The sequence below is a fragment of the Coprinopsis cinerea genome (assembly GCF_000182895.1).
Source record: "Coprinopsis cinerea okayama7#130 chromosome 4 map unlocalized cont3.4, whole genome shotgun sequence".
NCBI classification, from domain to species: Eukaryota; Fungi; Basidiomycota; class Agaricomycetes; order Agaricales; family Psathyrellaceae; genus Coprinopsis; species Coprinopsis cinerea.
Window position 1 is genome coordinate 1,260,263 of NW_003307541.1, and position 19,853 is coordinate 1,280,115.

A 19,853-nucleotide genomic window follows, 5' to 3' on the forward strand; every position below is an offset into this window, starting at 1 on the left:
AGGTTACAATGAGATGGCATGAGATCGATACAAGGGATTATGTGGTAGATGGTGTATGCAGGTACAGTGGTGAATGGATACAACAGAGACCCCGTATGCAGTAGGTAGGCACTAGGTAGTGTAGATTGGGTAAGTAGATTATGGACAGAGATAACGAGAGAGAAGATGAGAGCAGGACAGAGGACGTGTAATACAGCACAACAGGGAGGAAAGCAGGTAGGTAGGTACGTAGGTGGATAGGTATCGCAACAGAACAAAACAAGGAAGAAAGGTATCGCAGAAAGCAAGGATATAAGCAGTTACATGTATATGTACACTCAAAGTCCGACTGAACAGCCTCGAAAAACGAGAAACGAAACCATTGAACTTGAACAACAAAGTTCAACAGATCAACAATTCTTCCATAGGAAGTCGTCAAGTCGATCCTCGTTAAGCTCCTCTCCGAGGTTCGAGTAGTACTCGGTGGCGGTCTGGAACAGCGAGAAATCTTCGTGCGTGAATCCGTGCATCGGATTCTGGGTATTAGTAGTACTAGTAGTAGTACCGCCGCTAGCAGTGAAGGTATTGTAGTTCCCGGGCTGCGCCGCGGGAACTTGGAAGCCGTTGCTGTCCTCGGCGTACTGAGAGAGAGGCTGGTAAGCACAATGGTTGTATCCGAGCCCCATAGGGTGCATGGAGTAGTGGTTGATGTAAGGTTGTTCGTCCGTGGAGAAGCCGGCGTAATTCAAGTTGAATGAGCTACCAATAGGCTGAAGGGGAGCTACAAGTTCCGGATTTTTGATCCGCTGTTGGGAATGGATTTGAGGAGTAGAATTCGAATAAGAGGTGTCTGTGACGCTGTCTTGTGGTTGGACGAACCCAATTGAGTTTGGGTAAGCAGGATCGAGGATGGGAGTTTGAATCTGTGAATTGAGAGTCACTCCGGAAGTCGACGCCTCGTCGTGAATAGGCTGGATAGGCTGAGGGGCGGACTGGATGCGATATTGCTCCCCATAATCGTTCGTGCCGTAGTACTGGTCAACGTTGAGTTGTTGCTGTGGAACGGCTTGAGTAAGATTGAAGTTGTCGGTGTACGCGACACCAGGTTGCGACTGTTGGACCCCCGTCGAAACAGAAGCAGAGTTTGAGTCGAACGCAGCAGAGTAAGCGCCGGTGCCACCGACAGCGCCTTGTGCCTCGAGGTAGCCGGCCGAAGGGGCGCCCTGTCCAATGGAAGCTTGCTCCGCAAGAAGAGGACTAGTATCATGGCCATACTGCTGGAGAGCTTGAAGCCGAGTGTTGTCACCATAACTCGTGAGCGTGGCAGGGTTCTGTGGCTGTACGCCTGTGCCGACAGCGGAGAAAGTTGACGCGTTGTCCACTGTAACGCGAGAGGGAGCACTCGCAGCTCGTGCAAAGGGAAGCGGCGCCTTAGGCCGAGAAGGAATGGTAGTGGAAACGGTAGGCTGACTGACGGATCGTTGTTGTTGAACGTATGCAGTCGCAGTGGGGGTGAGCTGGTAATAGGTGAATTCGTGTTGGAGTTGAGAAGAGGTCTCGTCAATGCGTTGTCCGCCACTAATAAGTGGTATCTCCTGGGTGGTGTCAAAAGCGTTGAGAGAGGCCGTCTGTGGAGTCGATGATTGCTTGGAATAATTGGTGGGATAACGTGGGGTGGGCCGGGCGACAATAGCCTTTGGCTGGTTAGAGCGCTGATGGACACCTGTGTCCACACTACAGTGCTCGAAAACAAAAGAGAATTCGATTGGATGCTGGGTCGATTCTGTAGAAGGACGTTCGGAGGAGGTGGTCTCCCCTGAGAGTTGTGGTTCGAATCTCGTTGATGTAGTCAAAGGCTTCTTGCCGCGCGAAACAACTCTCTGCTCGGTGCCACTCTGAGGTTTGTCGGTGATTGGCGAAGTCCTTTGCGTGATTGGCGCGTCACCACCATCGCTTGCGCTAGCCGTCGCACGCGGTTGATTACCGATGGGAGTACGAGCCTGTAAGGACGTCAAGACTTTATACACAACGCGAATCAAAGGCTGATAACCTACCTCGCTGCTCGGACCGGCCTGAGCTACTGACTCGTCCACCTCACGCACTCTCGTCTCAATAGCCTTCTGGAAGACAGAAGTGGATGCGACGATCTTCTCGAGCATCGCAGCCTTCTGCTTCTTCCCATTAGACTTGGCCTTGGACTTTCCAACTTTTCCATCCGGGGCAACATTCTCCTCGTCAACTGTGGCCTTTCGTTTCTTCGCGTTCGCATCGCGTCTCGGTTTGTAGGAATACCCAGGGTGGTTAAGCTGGTGCTCAGCGGCCAGCTTGTCCGCCTCCCTCTTATAATGCAGCTTCTCATCATCCGACATCGATTGCCACTCGAGACTGATGATTTTGCTGACGATGGGCTGAGGCAGCACGGGCTTCAAGTTTGCTTTCTTCCATACATTCCATCGGGCAACGCGGAAGACCAACCATGAGTTGCGTGGTCGCTTGATGCGAGTTTTTGGTGCTTGTGGGCTGCTCGAGCTACTTGAACTAGACATGAGAGACGTGGCTTAGAGGCAAGATGTGGTGAAAGGACTTGGACGCAACTTCGACACAGTTGCCAAACATCTCCGAGTTCTCGGAAAAGATATCGGTTCTCACGCTCCTGCCACACTACATCCCAGCTGTCGACGATGGCAATCCCGTATTGTCCGCTCTATGGCTGCTGTATTGAACGCGTCTTAAAGATTTGTAACGTCAAAAAAGTTGTATGTCAATTTGGAAATCTGTATCCCAGTGTATGGTCAATTTCAAGGGAAAATCCAAACAACGAGGTCTATGGGTCCGACTGATCCGGACTCTGCGACGCGTGTGCCAAGCTCGACTGGCCAACACCTCCAGCTCGACGAAGTACGAGTGAAATCCACTCGTAAGTTGTTCGTCAGGGAGTCGCTGCACATTATCATAAGCTCTCTTCTCCTCCCTGTCGGAGGATCGAATTTTACTTTTCCAACCTGACCTCCCCAGCGCGAGTGAGTCACAATAGTGTTTGTAATGGGTGCCACTGGCGCGTTTTCCTTCACCTTGTTCGACTAGTGTGGCCACATTAATTCGCAGACTCGAAGAAGGGAGATGTTATGGAAAATATTTGTTATTGATAGGCGAATATATGATTAGCATGTGCATAGAATCATCGAAAAAATAGCAACATCGCTGAGGGCATACTAGGCTACATTCAATAGGGCATATTGTACGAAAAATGGGGTATGGCGATGTACATAAAGCAATTCGCAGTGAGATATATCCAGGAGAGGATAATTGATTCCATAAAGTCCTAAAATTACCGTACTCAGAGAGCCCGAGTCGTCAAACCAACGACCTTGTAAGGATGATTGTCGATCTCGTGGATCGGAATGATTTGGTAGGGTCCAGGATGGGTCAGAGTGGCGACGCCAGGAATAGGCGGGATATAAATAGTACCCTTGGCGGCCTTCTCCTGAAGCTCATCGACCGTGTTTTCGTCGAGGTCGAGGGACTTGTCAACGCTTGGAACAGCCGGTGGCATTTCGGCAAGGAATGCGCTGTAGTTGGGTTCATCATGGACGGGTGGCACTTCGGAGCTGGTGCCACTGGCGATAGATACCTCAGTAGCAGAGGGAGCCTCCTGAGCCAATGTTAGCCACCCTGTCATAATACGTGTCTGCGAAACTGAGCATACCGTAGGGCTTGGTCCAGCAGCGTCAATTGTTTGCTCTTTGGAAGCGGTCCTCGCTCCCTGCTTCGTCGTCTTCTCTGTGCTCCTGCCCTGCTCCTGACAGGCATTTACAGGTCTTAGTGGCTTCTTTCCCTTGTCAGCAAGGGCACTGGGCTTCTGGAGCTCCTCTGGCTGTGGGACTGAAGTCCCGGGAGCACACTTTCCAGAGGAGTCGTCGACCACAGAAGTAGTAGCAGTGGCGTCGTTGGGGCGTTTATTTTCGCGTTCAGCATCTCCGGAGTCATCGTCGTCATTAGGTGGCTCTCCTCCATTGCGAGCATAATTCCTCCAGCGGTTCTTCGCCGCTTCTGGGAGTCTGTTCCACCGGTCACCGATGAGCTTGCTCAACCGCGCTTGGCGCACCCCTGGATACTGCTTGCTTTTCTCCGTTCGGAAGAGGATGAACGCATTGAGACGCTTAGTTTTCCCAGGATCGTCTGACATGGCTGTAAATGAACAAGATTCTTGCGAAGACAATGGTTTGGTTGAAAGCAAGCCGTGAACTTGGTAAACGCGCTGCACGAGGCGATCGCCCAAAACGGTAATTAACCAGCACACGTGACAGGGGACTTGGAACCCCCACGTGCACCCTCGCCCCTGGTCCGTGCGTCACTGGCACCTGCGACGAGCGAAACCTGGCGAAGGTTTGGAGAGGAGACCTCGACAGCCCTCGGCACAGAAGCCGTCCTGGTAAGCTGAGAACTGCTTCTGGAGCCCTTCTGCGCAGGCGACGGCTTTATCCCAGAATCCCAAGCCCAGTTGCCTTGGCAGTTCCGAAAGCCAGTTTAATGACTTGAGCGTACAGTTCCAAAGGACATGGGTATGCAGGCCAGGGAGTCAGGTCGCTCAACCAGCTGGGAAAGGTGTGCGGGACTGACGAGGATGTCGACGATGAGTGGACAAAGTCAACCCTGAGGCTGAGCCATCTGATTGACACATCGACCTCAGGTTTGGGTGCCAAACAAACGAGGCGAGAGAGAAAATTCATAGGACTGGGACACGATGAGTCTTTAGAACAAGTAGAGACTGCAGCAATCGCCAAGGATCGCCAGGCCCCAGAAGGCATGGTAGAAGAATATGATAGGATTCAGTCTCTAGAATACAAATGCGAGGATGAACTACGTCAAGGTACAGAACGGCGATGGTAAGAGTTACAACTTGATCAACAGCAGTCCAAGAAGTGGCAAGTGTAGACAGCGTGTGCATGATATCAGTACAAATGAAATAGAGCGAAAATCGACAGCTGAATGGACACGGTCCCCAAGAGTCAAAAAATGTACAAAAACGTTGAAAGCATGAACAGGTTTAATGGAGGTATTTCTCGTTCAGAGCGTGAACTTCTTTCGAAAGGTAGGGCCACGTGAGCGTCCGTGCCAGTTCTTTTCGAAGTCGTTTCTCCCCTAGTCTCCTCTCCTTGTCGTACTCTGCCTGGTTCCCATCGCCGATGCTTAGGCGCTTGATCTGCTCTTCCTTAAGCCCAGCTCGCTCCTTCGCAAGCTTGACTTCCCATCCGCAGAGGTTGTACAGCAGTCTCATGTTCGGTTGGATGAGTACGGAGAGACGGCGCGAGCGAACAATGAGGTAGGCGTCGACCAGAGGTAGGGAGAGATGTTTCATCACATACGCGATCTGGAAAAGGTAAGGTTAGCACCAAGTTCGCCGAAGTACGAAACTACAAAGAAGTGGTCCGCGATAAATCCGAACGATGTCATTGGCCAGGGACACGGAAGCAAACGAGCAGGTGATGCGGGGTCGCGACTTGGGTTCTTCGCAAGAAATCACAGTCCACCGCGTCGGGATTTCGGCATTTCCCCTATTTTTCCATCCGCTGAAATTCTCGCTCCCTGGTTGCTTTCTCCGCTCTCTCCCTGTCGACATCATCCTCCCATCGATAACAAATTTCGCCTCCCAAGACGAGAACGAAACCGGTAAAGATGAAGGAAAAACGAGGCTCACCGTAACGGTCGCACTACGGCTTACACCCACTCGACAATGCACCAGCACTTGTCCTCCCTCGGCCCTCGCCTTATCGATCCAATCGCAAATGGGCTCCAACTGAGGTTCAAGAGTGTCGATTCCATCGTCGCACACACCCTTGATATCAAGGACCTTGATTCGACCTTCTCGTTCCTCGATGAAGAGCGATCCATGACCACTGGTGTTGGGATAAGATTGCTTGTACGCTCCTATTCGATCCAAGTTCAGAATCTCAATTCGAGAAAAAAAATCGGACGTCACTTACGAGTCGAGCAGCTTGCATTTGCTGCATTTCCGGCACTCCCTTGGCCAATCATGTGGAAGGGTGGTGGAAGAAGGGCACATTCTCCAACGCTGACGACGTGGGTGATGCCCAGTGCGTGGAGCATGTACACATTGGACGCATGATTCCTGTGAAAAAGGTTAGTTCGCCACATATCACCGCCGTGCAAGACCTCGACTCACAGATTACCCAGGTACAAGAATGGCAATACACGGCTAGGGAAGCTTCCGTCGAATCGAGGATCATTGAACCAACTCTGGTGATCACCGGCAACGCTAGGCAGCCAAGGACTAGTGTTCGCTCGAGGCCTCCCAACAGTGGTTGTATGGGTCCTACCAGTAGTGGCAAGTTGAAGCCTCCCACCGCCGGCGACTGGAGGAGATTGAGAGGACAAGGTCGAGGAAGCCGGCAGGGTCGACGCATGCCCCATCTTGGCGTACTCTGAGGCATGACCCGGGGTATGAGCACCCATCCCCAACCCTGGTATAGAGGAAGGGGTAGGACCAGGTGCCTTGGCAGTGACGGTGTTGGACGGGTTGGCGAGGTGAAGACCTGGAACTTGCGCAAACGAAACACTCTTCGCTGCAGGACGGCCCATCTTGGTACGGCGCTCTCCAGTAGCAGGAGCGTCGGGGATGGCTGGAGCTGACGGCGGCGGCGACGATGACGACGATGGACCCATACCCAACCCCCTGAAGAACGAGCTGCCTAGACTGCGCTTACCATTCCCGTTACCAGGAACAGCATTACTATCCCGATCCCGCTCGTTTCTCTCCCTCTCAGCCCTCTCCCTCTCGCGCTGAGCAGCAATCTGAATCTCCCTCAACTCCCGCTGCCTCTCCGCCTCCCTCAACCTCTCACGTTCGCGCTCTCTTTCCTCACGCAACCGCCCCTCAACCTTGCGAAGAATGCCGAGATCATGTTGGTACACGAAGAACGAGCGGCGCTTGGCGACCTGGAGCTCCAGATAGGCTTCTGGTAACGTCAGCCCCTTGACGCTCATCAACAGGCAGAGCGAGGGCAGCGACGACTCGGTATACCCATCCGCACTGTAGATCAAGATCTTCAGCGGTCTGGTGGGGGTCATCCTGTGCGATTGGACGGGTGTTTGATGGCGGGGATATTGCTGATAAGAAGTCGTATGCTGTTGATGGGCAGGTTGAGCATAGCCAAACGACGATCCTTGTGGAGTCTGATGGAAGGGATTGACGTGGCTCGTTGGTGCAGGGCTAGTATTGGAGCGCAGTCGGGAAGACGAAGGGGGTGGGGAAGGCGAAGCCTGTACAGTGGCTGATGGAGGAGGGGTAGGCGCGGGGTTGCTGCCACCGAAAACTGCAGGCAAGATGGAAGACACGACCGAGCTCGACCAGCGTCTGACTCCACTGACTGGACTAGAAGTCTCATTGCTTCGTCCTTCTGGGTCTTGATCTCCGGGAGGAGGCGTGGGCTGAGCTGGTGGCGGAGCCGGTGTGACTTCCACCTGCACATCTACTGTGACTTCGTTCACCGGGCGAATCCACCGTTCCAAGAAGCGCAATACGGGTATAAGTTGAGCAAGCGTGCTCTGGTTATTAGGCGGCGAGCTGGGGAAGGGCAGGTGAATGATAGCGTTCGCGTGTGGGGCAGGTCGTGGAGGAATGCGCAGTGTCTTGGTCTCCGTTCGCGGACCTCTATCCTCAGCTCCATCCTCGGGATTGGCCTCGACATTCTCGACTTCAGCCTGCAACTTCGCCACCTCCCTCCTTACCATTCTCTCCCTCCAAACTCGTTCCAATGTTACAAGATGATCTTCAGCAGCTCGAAGGTGGGCGGCGGTGGGGAAGGGCGCGAGCTCGTGGCACTCGATGCAGATGTCGTAACCAAATCCTTTGGCGGGGTTGTTGGTGACGGAAGGGTTGAACGGGTCGTCGGCTGCCAACTCGTCCGCATTGACATCCTCCAATCTGTTTCGAGCGCTCTGCTGCGCCTCCTCGGAAGGTGGTTCAGGGACGAGAGGAACATCGGAGGAGTTGCCGAGGAAGACTTGGCCAACACGAGGGTCATAGAATTTGGATAGCGAGGAGATGTCGACGGAAGGGTTTGGATGGTTGTAGGTGAACTCGGGCGACGTCGGGGAACCGCCGAGGTGAGGTGAGGACAACGGCGGCGGCACAAGGTTGGACAGGTGCTGCAAGTGAGGAGGCTGGCTGCCGGAGACGGGGGTACCACTGGGCGTCGAGGACAATGGCGAGTCGTACAGCAGACCCTTGCCGAATGTCGCCTTGGTCGGGGTATTATTCTCCGATGGGGAGACAGGGAACAGGCTGATGATCTCGGACGCTTTGGTCAAATCTCTCATCTCTTCCCTCTCACGCAGGGCAAAGTCGACGGTATTGGGGATGGGCTCGTCAAAGTCGCTGATATCAAGGTCGGTATCCGCCCCAGCCGTGTCGGTGGTAGCATCGGCCGGGATTTCAATGGAATCCGACATGGCAACATCCCCATCGTCATCGATTTCAATTTCGCCAACGACGAGATCAGTGTCCATCCTGCTCTCCGCGGCCAGACGACCATCGTTCCCGACAGTATGAGCTCCAGTTGTCACCTCTGTCGGTCCCGCTTCAGTATCACTCTTACTGCTCTGGGGCTTCTCGACCCCGGGTACGCCACTCCCGCAACTATGCATCATCAAATGCCCCATCCTCTTCCTCATCTGCTCTTCGTCCGCATCCAACACGAACACGTTATAGTCCAACAGCTCCTCGTCTACCTTGTTCAATAGGTACCTCTCAGCAGCATCTAGCAGTCTCGTCTCGACATCATCTTCCTCGTCGTCACTGTGGACACCATGCGGCCTCGAAGACTCTTTGGCGCTCTCGAGGTTCTCCGCGGTGATGTGGTGGTGCTGGATTTTGATCGACTGTGTATGGCCCTCACGTGCGGTCTTATAGGACTGGGTATGGGCGTGGACTTGCGAGTAGACGATGCCCTTGAGGGCTGTGATCCGCTCCTCACGTTTGCGCTGGATGGCTTCACGGAAGCGGTGAGCAAGGGCGATGGCGTTGGGGGAGGCACCCTTGGGGGAGTAGACGACGATATCGGAGAGGGTGGCATAGATAGGCTGGACAACGATAACGATGTATCAGACATACAAGCAAAGAGAGCTGATAATGTCACTCACCACTTGAATACCAAAGTTCCGTAGAGAGATGCCATCAGGCACGCGGGTCGGTACAAACTCCCAAGCATGCTTCTTCTTAACCTCCTGTCGCCCGTCCTTTGAACGAACAGTCGTCAACTTCCTCTTCCGCAACAACTCCTTCGGCCTGAATGTGCAGGTCAACAACGGGGGAGCCGCAGGATCCGTGGTCGTCTTGCTCTTCCGCTTGGACTTGATCTTGGGAAGCCTCGCTTTGGCTTTCACGTGGCGATCTTTGAGTTCTTCCTGGCGGTCGAGACTGGCGATGGGGTCCGCCTGCGTCGCTTCTGGTAGTTCGACGACCTGGGGAGGAAGGTACGGAGAACACACAGGGGAAGGACTCGTGGGTGAGCCAGAGATGCTGGTGGTGGCTGTACCGGTCGTTGGCGTCTTGGTCGTGGACGTAAAGACCGAATCGACTTCTGAGCCAGACGAAGACGACACCGATGTCGAAGTGGACACCGTGATGTTGGAAGTATCAATGGCAGGAAGGGACGCAAACTGAGGTGAGTGCTGATGGTGATGAGGCATGACGACGGGGTGCATATACGGCATGCTATCCATCTGTTCCTTGGTTAACGGTTTACCCAATGAAGCTGCATCCTCGTTATGGGAAGAAAGTATACCTCGCTCTTCATCCTGTTGAGCGATGGAAGGCGACGCGATACTGCAATCGTCGTTGTGGATAAGGTTGGAAGTGGCCTCCCTCAGAGCATCATCGCTGTCGAAGTTCTCGTCGTCCCCAAAAAACTCTGAATCTGAGCTTGTTGTGGACTCGTCATCGAGATCGTCATCGTCGCTGCTGGTAAGCATAGCGTCGTCATCACTATCGTCGAGGATCATATCTTCCGGATTGGAGGAGTATCCATCGCACGTTGCGGTAGGAAGAGGTTTGCGCCGAAGGATGCTCAAGGTAACCTTATCGTCTTTCAAGTCGTCTTCGCAGACAACCCAGACGAGACCACGGTACTGAGGCACCTTCGGCCGTAGCAGCTGGTGTGTAGTTGTGCCCTGTGCATTCGAAGGCCCAACGGTATATGGGGAGGGTGCAAGATCCTGAAATCAGGTGTTCGTCAACCATCCGCCCGGACGATACGGAACACAGGGGTAAATCAAATCAGAGACCGACCAGGTCCTACTCACCACTTTCTTCGAACCATCCGGGTGGTGCTGGCCATGTACAACGTTCGGGACCGTAACGTTCACGACATGGTGGCTTCCACTGAGCGTGCTCTTGCTCGCATCACCTGCTTCGTTGCCCGGGGCAGAATTGACGACCACGTTCGCATTTGCAAAGAACGTGTTTTGAGCATCATTCTCTCCTTCTAGACCGTGCAAGAATGGGAACAACACGTGGTCAGGTGGATGCGAAACGAGGTGGTTGAGGTGGAAAGAAGCAAATAGGGGAGGAGAGAGGAGGCGGACAGGATTCTTCTCTTCGCCATTGGTTAGCCCTCCCTTGTTGGAAGTTATGGAGTCGAGAGCGTCAGGGTCGCTGTGAGGAGGGCTGGGCATGGTCCCAGGGACTTTGGACGATTCTAAGACGGGTGCAACAACTGGGAGGGTGTCAAGAAGGGTTTGTGAGTAGTCCAAACCGTGGGTCATGTTTCTGGAGACAGGTCAAGATTATACAGAGCCCAGCAGTCGTGTTCGCCAAGATATGGTCTGGGATGGGTAGGTCTGATAGAGACAAGGCAAGTCGAATAGCGACTTTGTTGAGGCGGGGTGAAAGGGATCTGGTGGCTGATATGAGCCGATGTATTAGCTGAATGATAAAATGGTACGGCGTTCTGTTGGCAACGTACAGTGTATAATGATGAAGAGACTATGGCCGCGGTGACGGCTGGGGTCGAGGTCACAAAGCTGGTTTCTGGTCAAACAACTGGCTGTCGTTGTCGGTGGAGGAGGATGCGAGCCCCCCGGGTTTTCCAAATAGACTGCCGTTGGGGTGTTCCAGGGTCTGAAATGTGCTTCTTCGTCCCCTGGTCGTTCGATGTCGCTCGTGTGTTTCTTCGACGGATCCCACAATGATGACCCACTAGTTCCTCCGCGTATTGGTTGGTCGAGGTATATCTCGATCTCGAGTTCTGGAAAGCGGTAGTTCTAGTCCTTCAGGTCGCTATCGCTGGAACGAAGACTGGGATCGAGGCAGGCGGTCGTCGTCGTCGTTCGTATCGTCGCTTGTCGTCGTTTGTGGATGCGTAAAGGGCTGTGGTCGTGGTCTGAGCGCTCAATGATGATGAACAAAAATAGGACTATGTTGGCTGGAGCTGGGTGAGATGGTGGAGAAGAAGGAAGAAGCGACGGGCAGATATTGAATTGGCGGTGTAATTGAGTTCGAATTCATCGCACGCGTCTTCTCTTTCAACAACAGGACCCTGACTTTGTTGGTAAGCCATTTCAATACTCCATCACTCTCAATTTCTATACACTTTATCCGCTCCCCTTTATTTTCTCTGCCTCATGTATAACCAATCCTGCCTACATCCAATATCTGTCTGAATGACGCCCGCAAGCTGCACGAACAGTGTGCAATGGCCCAAGCATCATCGCGACAAGCACGACACAAGACTTCTCGGCGTTCCTTGGGGGCTTCAGTGCCCCTTTTTTTCGAGATCGTGATCGGGCCTAAATGGAGTTTCCATCAAAACAAACACATCACAACATGGCCTCGTGTCCTCTCGCTCTTCAACTTTGAACCTCGAAAAAATCTGTACCTTGTCTTCGGGCTCAACTCTTCGAGGCAACACTCTGGCCGACAACAACGCTTGACTAACTTACGACTTGCTGTCTGGTCGCTACATCTCCTTTTGACGCCGCCTTCCAGCCCTCTTCTTCAGGACGCAGAAAGAAGGAGCGTTGATTGACTTTTGTTAACGAATGTCATCCAAGCTTTTCTTCTGTGCTCTGGCGCTGTTAATTCATGATCATGAGGCAACGCTACTCTTCCGCTACCAGCTGATTAGGGCACGGGACACTCCTCTCTACTCTTCTTTTGCTAGTCGCCGCTTCCTCGCGCTAAACTAGTCTCTGATTCTCGGACTCGAAGCTCATGCCCCCGAGCTTCCAACGGTTCTACGAAGAGCGTCCTCAACCTGAGACTGGGACAGCCTGCACCACACCAGCGTCGACGCCCCCTCACATTTCCGCCGCGGCTGGAAGATGGGGTGATAAATTGGTTCGCCAGCTGACCCCCTCGACCTTCCATAAACACTCCAAATCGCGTAACTTTACCTCCTCGTGGACAATTGCTGTATGAATAGGGTGACGTGAACCCCTGCCTAACCTGTCTAAATGGTACTTGGGTAAACGAATTTGGAAAACCGCAGCAGTCATGAAACAACCTCGTCCTCTCCACTCTACACCGCGGGGAGAAACGCCTCCCAAAGTAGAGGGTTCAAAGACTAACGAACACCATTGCCTGCCTCTTTCTGTGTCTGGTGGCTCCTCACCTTCAATTGCTCCCCGAAATCCATGGAACAGATGAAAATAACCGAATCAGATAAAGGCAGCTGATGGCTTATCGGGGTAAGCGTAACCAGCCGTAGGCGATCTAGAGGTTCAGAAAGACGTCAGAAGATACTTTATACCCGCTGGAGCTGGAAGAACATCGGTACCTGACAGCCCACATGCCCGTGGAAGAGATAAGAGTTGCACCCCAGTGCGCGGCTCCTTTCTCTCAAGTCGATTTGCCTATTCCGCGTCCGCCCACTCATCGTCGTTGCAGAGCGTCAGTAATCCGCTCTGTTCGTGATTGAAGTCGGTTTGTCTGTTTTCGTCCTGTGTCTTCGATTCAGAACATGTCGTTCAGCGCTTCGGATGGTGTCGAGGACCACTTCACACCCTTCACATCGAAGCTCCATCCGAATGATTGACTGGCGATTACCGACTCCAACGAATCCAGCGGCTGACGCTCGACCCCACCGCCCCTGCATTTTCCTTGCCTGCGATGTCAAGCAGTGGCCCACTAGCGTCGACGAACCTTGATCGTTGCTTCCGACCATTGGAGTACTTCCAATATCGGTATTTAAACTAGCACCTTCGCACCACCCTTCGGCATTGGATTGCTCCCCGCTTGCAGCCACCATCCGTGACTGTTAACCATCGTAGACACTGAGGCTAGGTCAAACTGGACATTCGTTCAGTGCACTAGGCGTAACCCAGCCCTATCGTCACCCATACCCCATCCTAGGATCCTATAATTAGACTCGATATTCTGACCCTTCATTCTTTCGATGGAGAACAACATCTTCGTGTAAATGGAGCTCAAGAACCTCTGCGGGATGTGTAAACGGGGACTGGGAACCCTCCTACTAAACCAATGGAGTGGGAGAAGCCAGGTTGCAATCAAGGGTAAAGACTTCGTCATTGTGCCACCATATGTTTGGATCGCCCTTCTTGAACTTCTGAACCGTTTATCTTCGTTCTGTACTTGCTTCTTGGACTCCGTGTTTTCTGATGTTGTGAGCTGCGGTGTAATCTCTAAGCGTAAGGAGAGGTTACCTATGTGTCCGACAATAATCGGAACGAGGAACAGGTTTGGGTAAAAGGGAGATGCACGGCACTCCTCGTGATTCAGTCGCTTCACCTTGTCGTCAAGTATAGCCTATTCATCTGGTAATCACCTGTCGTAAAAGGCCCATCTCATTTCTAATGTTAACATGAATCACTTCGACCTCCTGAGCATTGTCGTGCTCAGCGCTGAATCATACACCCCACTTCATCCGCTCAAACGTCGATCACATACCAATAGGGACTTCTAAGGCCTTTCAATCCTCAAATGATAGAAGCCCCCTTCCCACTCCCGTCGCCGTTCAGCGATTCCTGGTCTGAAATACGGTTATGTCACCTGGAAGAATTATCGCTGCCAAAACCGTGATTGCTGTAGTACCCCCTCACATGAGTACCCCAAACTGGGGCTGGTGGGTACTAGAGAACCTATGACCACCTCACTGTGTGTACCAATTGCATACACCAGATGCCCCCGTGAACCAATACGCCCATGTCCGCGGTATCATACCCCATGCACACACGGCAAAGCATATTAGACATATTGATTCTGCGAATCACAGAATTCAACTTTGGCACTACCCTCCTCGATTCTCCAATTCTTTCCCGCTCCGCAGACTCCATGATGTGATTAGAAGGCACGCAATAATGAGCGAAGCTCCCCTCGTTGATAAGGTTCTGAACACAAGTTACCCTCGTTCTTTAATTTACAGGTGACGCTTTGATACTGAACGATAAGACATTGCCTACAGTGGGCATGCCAGCTCAGGCTACAGGCTACCGTCTATTTTTGGTCAATGTCGCATACTCTTGCGTAGGACTTTGGTTTACCTTCTTCAGAAGGGATTACTTGAGCCAAGTGTCAGAATTTCCTGATTTTGGGAGCCCAGAATCGAGAGCAGAGAGGCCACGCTGGAATGAATCGCCGAGGCAGCAACGGGCGCTTAATCGGAGTTAAAAGTCCCTTCTCTCCTTCCACAATGTCGCCTTTCAGTCTCATCCGCAAGTCACTACCTCTCCAAAGGGACGATTTATCAATTCTTAGTACATTGAACTCGTTGGTATACGCAGAAATGGGCCGTCCAGTGTCAGCGCTGTGCAGCAGTCGAACGCGTGTCCAACCTTCCACTTCTATACCCGATAAAGTTCAAAACGTGTCCTCAAGAAGCCAGGTGATCGCTTCATTTCCTGTTATCAGGCTTACTACAGCCGCTCTCAGAGGCTATGAGGTGTGTGCTGAAGAATTCACTCATAAAAACCCTGCCCTAAACCCCGTCGTGCTTGTTCTAGACTCAGGCGCTCGATTCCATCGCAACCACCCTCCACCATCGATCCCGCGTTTCTCAGCCAAAGACCGAGCTCAACATGCAGCCTGGCTCTAGTTCCAACGACGGTCTCACTGCCGAAGAACTCGGGCGTCTCTTGGAGTGGGTTGTCCAGAAGAGTCCGTCCCCTGCGTTCAAAGGTTTATCCAAAGACCTCCCTCCATGGTTCCTCGTCGTTGAGGAGGCCGCACAGAGTGCAAAAATTCCACTTCAAAAAAGGGCGGACATTGCCATTTACCTGCTCAAGTCCCAAGAGTTGAAAGATTTCATGCAAGGGCGCAAGGCACTATACCGTGAAATTTCTGGACGAAAACACTGGAACTGGGATGACTTCAAACAGGACATCAAGGGTATCATGGGTATGTGTAGTTTTGCTTCATTAAGTCTCAGCAGACTGACGTTGCTTTACAGAATCAATTGAACGTGCCGGTACCATGGGTTCTCTCTCTCTTTTTTCGATTTCTCACAAATTACTCCGCCTAGCCGCTGCCCACGCCCATGCCCAAGGCGGCCAGGGATCAGGCTCAACTTTCCTCAGAGCAGCTGGGACAGTCCTCGCTATCGGTGGTGCAACAGTACTGTTCCCCGCCGTTGGTATCCTGGGCTTGAATGCCCTCGGATTTGGAGCGGGAGGTGTGGTTGGAGGTGCGTTTTGAACTTTGTCAGTACGCGACTGTTAAAACATACCTTGCCGCCCAATACATAGGAAGTATTGCAGCGACCATACAGTCCATCTTCTATGGTGGCGCCACAACGGGGCTCTTCTCGATCCTGCAATCCATTGGTGCGACCGCCGCTGCTCCCACTGTGGGGTCTATGATTGCCTCAGCCTCTGCAGTTGGAGCTGGTGCGGTCATGGTTTCTGGGTCGTCTGAAGAGCCCGATGGTGATGAGGAAGAGGAGTCTAGTGGTGATGACAGTGCAGATGTCCAGGGTCCGCCTCCTTACGCCTAAGATGCTTGCACATACGCATACTTACCTTTCTTGACTCCTCGAAATTCACCTTACAAGAGATCCGGGTTCAGGTTACGCGCATCCTTTTAAATTTCCTCTCGTTGTTTGTTCAGCTCGAGGTCGATTTACATAAATGTTCTGGGGATCCGTTTCGTTACTAGCCAAAGGTTCACGCTTGTTTTTATTCGTTTGTAGCGTTGTTTAGCTGTAATCTTAGCAGCCTTCCACCTCCCTCGCTCTGAAAAATTGAATGCGGGCTTCGAACAAGTTCGTAACTTGGTTCCAAATGCTTGCCCTAAAGAAATGCAACACTTGAGTGATCATATCCATTGTCCACGGCCCTTGCCGACGTCAGGTCACTCCAAAGATTCAATACCATCTCCCTGGACGAAGAGTTGCTCAAGGATCTCGAGGAGACTAAGAGACACTCGCACTGCCTCAATGCTTTATCGAATTGAAATGCCATTCCTCTAACGTATCGACAAACGGGATACCGTGATTTTTTTCTCTGGCGCGGCGAGACTACAACACAAGTTTTCAACGCTTCTCTGGCATTTACCGCGGGTTTTCGTATCCACCTTCGCCGGCTTCGGACTTCCGGTGCTCCTTGCGTCAAGAACCTCATCCATCTGTGCTCGAACTTCTGGTGGCTCTCCTTCAGCGCGTCGGTCGCTTGATTTCTCCCCGCGTCTGGCATCACCATCTTGTAGCCGGAGGAGAGAAAGGAAAGCTAAAATCTCCTTGGCTGTTAAACGTTGACCTCAAATCGACATCTTGGAGAACAAATAATCTCCCATTTGGACCGGGAAATCGTCTGTAAAGCGGTACCATATACGAGGCCTTGGATGCATTCTCCTCGTCACGGTGATACGAGATCTCCGCTGACCTATCTTTGTGAACCTGTGACGCTGACGGACATCTGATTCGAATAAACTTAGACATCCCACTGCATGGCTCGCTCTATAAAAACTCTGAGCTCTCTGCCCAGTGTGCTCCACCGACAGGAGGTCCACCTTTGCGACCTATCTTTGACCTCTCTTTCACTCACCTCTCTGACTATGTACGACATTATCGTCGTTGGCGGTACGTTCCGCCCATTTTCGCCCCAAGTGTGACGCTGACACACCTCACGCTCACCAGGTGGTGCCGCTGGATGTGTGATTGCTGGAAAGCTCTCGGCCGCCGACCCATCGCTGAAGATTCTGGTAGCATCGAACGCACGCGCTACTTCAGAGTAGCTTACTAACTCAGCGGCTGCACCATAGATACTCGAAGCCGGACCTCACTCGCACAATGTTCCACAACACGTCCAGCCCGCTCGCTTCATTCGTAACGTCCAGCAACCCCAGCTCATGGACCCCAAGTCTATCTGCCTTCACGTCGCGCAACCCAGCGAGGCTCTACTGGGCCGCAAAATCGTGATGCGGCAGGGAAGCGTCCTCGGAGGTGGCTCGAGTGTCAATTGTGAGTCTCCACCCTCCACCAAGGTTTGTTCCGACGCTGATAGCCTTCACAGTCATGGTTTATGTCCGACCATCAGCTTCGGACTATGACGCATGGGAAGTTCAGTTCGGGAACAAAGGATGGGGCTCGAAAGATCTCATTCCGCTTCTGAAGGAAGTGGAGGCTTACCATCCTTTCGAGGAGGGTGCTCCGGTTGGGCCAGTCCATGGGGACAAGGGCCCCGTCAAGATCTCCTTTGCAAAGAAGGGGAATAACGTGGGCGAACAGTTCTTGGACGTCGTCAGGCAGTACGACAAGGCACGTCCGATTGGCGACTGGAACGACTTTGGCTCTGGTAACAAGTACGGGGTGAGTGCTTGATATCCTTTCGGCCTCGATGCTTTCTCAGCTGCGTTGGTTACGAACAGAGATGGGCAAAGTAAGCATACTGGCTGTATCCTCGGAATTCAAGGTTAACTCGTTGAGTAGATACATTGATCCAAGGACAGGAAGGCGTTCGGATACTGCTCACGCCTTCATCTACAACCAACCGCCCAACCCCAACCTCGTCGTCGAAACAGAGAAACGCGTCGTACGAGTCTTATTCGAGTATGTTTCCCTACTGGGTTTGCATCCCCTAACACATAATGAACTATTTTCGCCTCGCACTTTAGAGGTACCAAAGCCGTAGGCGTGGAATACGTTGGGGAAGAGAAGAACGAGGATGGATCACGAGTCGTCCAACAAGCTTACGCTTCCAAGCTCGTCGTCATTTCCGCTGGATCCATTGCGTCACCAGCTATTCTCGAGCGCTCCGGCATTGGCGGAGCAGCCGTCTTGAAAGCTAATGACATTGCTCAGCTCGTGGACCTCCCTGGAGTTGGCGAGAACTATATGGGTAACAACGTCGCTTGGAGGATACAACTGTCATAACTGACACGCATTTTCAGACCATTCCGCTGTATTCTCCGTTTATCGTTCTGCCGAAGAAGCTGATACCATGGACGCTGTCTATTACGGTGGCCCGAACGAATTGTCTTGTGAGTGAACTGTCCATTAACCTCAGGATAACCGGGTTCATCTTTCGTCTTGCCAGCCTATGAATCCGAATGGAAATCGTCAGGCACAGGCCCACTCTCCCGAAAGTAAGGCCCACTTTATCCTCTCTTCACGTATCTGCTCAGCGACTATATATAAAGTGGCTTGGACGCAGGCTGCAAGTTGCGTCCGACACCAGATGAACTGAAGGAGCTCGGGCCAGCGTTCCAACAAAGATGGGATACCTTCTACAAGGACTACCCCGACAAACCGGTCATGCTTGGTGCGAGTATGGCCGCTTGTGGTTCGCCCGCGGGTGTCAAGGAGAAGATGTGGACAGCTGCGTATTACTCCGTGAGCTTTTCTCGTCTACCATGCCCATTTAAGACCGGAACTAAGTGTACCTGTCGTTACCTACTAGGCATACCCATCCTCGACTGGGTGTGTCCATATCGCCGGAGGACGCGACCCATTCGCTCCCTTGGACTACCATCCGGGGTATCTCGACAAGTGAGTTCCAATACCTCGGTCATGCTTTCTGTCTCGTCTGACCATATTCCACGATGACCTCAAAGAGAGGAAGACGTAGCCATGTTCCGATGGGCGTACAAACACTTGAGGGAGATAGCTCGACGCATGCCGTTCTACCGTGGCGAATACGAGGAGCGTCACCCCAAGTTTCCCGAAGGAAGTGCTGCCGCGTGTAACCTGTCTAGGGAACCCGTCGCAATCGACGCTCCCAAGTTGGTTTACACGAAGGAAGATGATGAGGCGATCGATAGGTACCATCGGACCACCAGTGCGTTTTGCCACCTACTCCGAGTCTCTCTTGTGACATCGACTAAATCCGAACAATTCGTGCAGTGGGACCAGCTTGGCATCCGGTAAGTTCCAAGACTTTGAATGTCCTATTAATGTATCCAATTGACCATAAAATGTAGGCCGGTACTTGTGCGATGAAGCCTCGAGAGCAAGGCGGCGTCCTCGATTCCAGACTCAACGTCTATGGAACCACCAATCTGAAGGTTGCCGGTAAGACGGCTCGCCATGTCTTGATTTCAATCTCCAACTGACGTTCGCCCTTTCTTTTGCATTAGATGTCAGTGTCTGTCCCGAGAACGTCGGAGCCAACACGTACAGTACGGCTTTGGCGGTTGGTCTCAAGGCCACTGTGATCATCGCGGAGGAGCTGGGGATCAAGCTGAGGAACTGAGTGCAGGACATTGGCTGGTAGTCATCCTCTTTTTTTTCAAGTGTGATAAACAATTATGTATACCTCAGCTACTATGTACTGGTACTCGTTGATGTAAATTAGCCTTAGTCTGAGTGAGCGGACTCACCTCGGATATTTAAGCGCCCATGACTCAACCAACGCTATCAAATCACTTCAGGCTCTCATTCTGCCACGAGAACTTTTATAACCAA

At 52.4% G+C, this 19,853-nt stretch overlaps 5 protein-coding genes across 5 annotated transcripts; 2 read left to right on the top strand and 3 right to left on the bottom strand.

Moving 5' to 3' along the window:
* Window positions 1-389: 389 nt before the first annotated feature.
* On the bottom strand, window positions 390-2,525 carry CC1G_07858 (hypothetical protein; the record flags this gene model as incomplete). The annotated part of the gene is made up of 2 exons (XM_001838615.1): window positions 390-1,979; window positions 2,034-2,525. 2 exons carry the CDS (start codon window positions 2,523-2,525, stop codon window positions 390-392), a joined length of 2,082 nt encoding a protein of 693 aa, XP_001838667.1.
* A 791-nt stretch (window positions 2,526-3,316) lies between these two features.
* Window positions 3,317-4,165, bottom strand: CC1G_07859 (hypothetical protein; the record flags this gene model as incomplete). The annotated part of the gene is made up of 2 exons (XM_001838616.2): window positions 3,317-3,631; window positions 3,686-4,165. 2 exons carry the CDS (start codon window positions 4,163-4,165, stop codon window positions 3,317-3,319), a joined length of 795 nt encoding a protein of 264 aa, XP_001838668.2.
* A 657-nt stretch (window positions 4,166-4,822) lies between these two features.
* CC1G_07860 (hypothetical protein) lies at window positions 4,823-10,764 on the bottom strand (the record flags this gene model as incomplete). Its single annotated transcript, XM_001838617.2, has 6 exons — window positions 4,823-5,350; window positions 5,678-5,907; window positions 5,964-6,109; window positions 6,164-9,081; window positions 9,142-10,215; window positions 10,303-10,764. 6 exons carry the CDS (start codon window positions 10,762-10,764, stop codon window positions 5,027-5,029), a joined length of 5,154 nt encoding a protein of 1,717 aa, XP_001838669.2. The 3' UTR covers window positions 4,823-5,026.
* A 4,269-nt stretch (window positions 10,765-15,033) lies between these two features.
* On the top strand, window positions 15,034-16,182 carry CC1G_07861 (hypothetical protein; the record flags this gene model as incomplete). Its single annotated transcript, XM_001838618.2, has 3 exons — window positions 15,034-15,352; window positions 15,477-15,638; window positions 15,700-16,182. 3 exons carry the CDS (start codon window positions 15,034-15,036, stop codon window positions 15,945-15,947), a joined length of 729 nt encoding a protein of 242 aa, XP_001838670.2. The 3' UTR covers window positions 15,948-16,182.
* A 776-nt stretch (window positions 16,183-16,958) lies between these two features.
* Window positions 16,959-19,798, top strand: CC1G_07862 (alcohol oxidase AOX1). The gene is made up of 15 exons (XM_001838619.2): window positions 16,959-17,030; window positions 17,088-17,152; window positions 17,213-17,411; window positions 17,464-17,759; window positions 17,819-17,829; window positions 17,880-17,999; window positions 18,065-18,288; window positions 18,341-18,430; window positions 18,487-18,535; window positions 18,590-18,782; window positions 18,850-18,938; window positions 19,004-19,227; window positions 19,293-19,312; window positions 19,370-19,460; window positions 19,526-19,798. Exons 1-15 carry the CDS (start codon window positions 17,006-17,008, stop codon window positions 19,639-19,641), a joined length of 1,812 nt encoding a protein of 603 aa, XP_001838671.1. The 5' UTR covers window positions 16,959-17,005; the 3' UTR covers window positions 19,642-19,798.
* Window positions 19,799-19,853: the final 55 nt, after the last annotated feature.

What these genes read in the sequence shown, in the direction of transcription:
- CC1G_07862 (XM_001838619.2), top strand. Translation starts at nt 17,006, where the DNA reads ATGTACGACATTATCGTCGTTGGCG. An exon ending in GGACAGCTGCGTATTACTCC is followed by an intron (nt 18,783 to 18,849) that starts GTGAGCTTTTCT and finishes GTTACCTACTAG; the next exon opens with GCATACCCATCCTCGACTGG. An exon ending in TAGGTACCATCGGACCACCA is followed by an intron (nt 19,228 to 19,292) that starts GTGCGTTTTGCC and finishes CAATTCGTGCAG; the next exon opens with TGGGACCAGCTTGGCATCCG.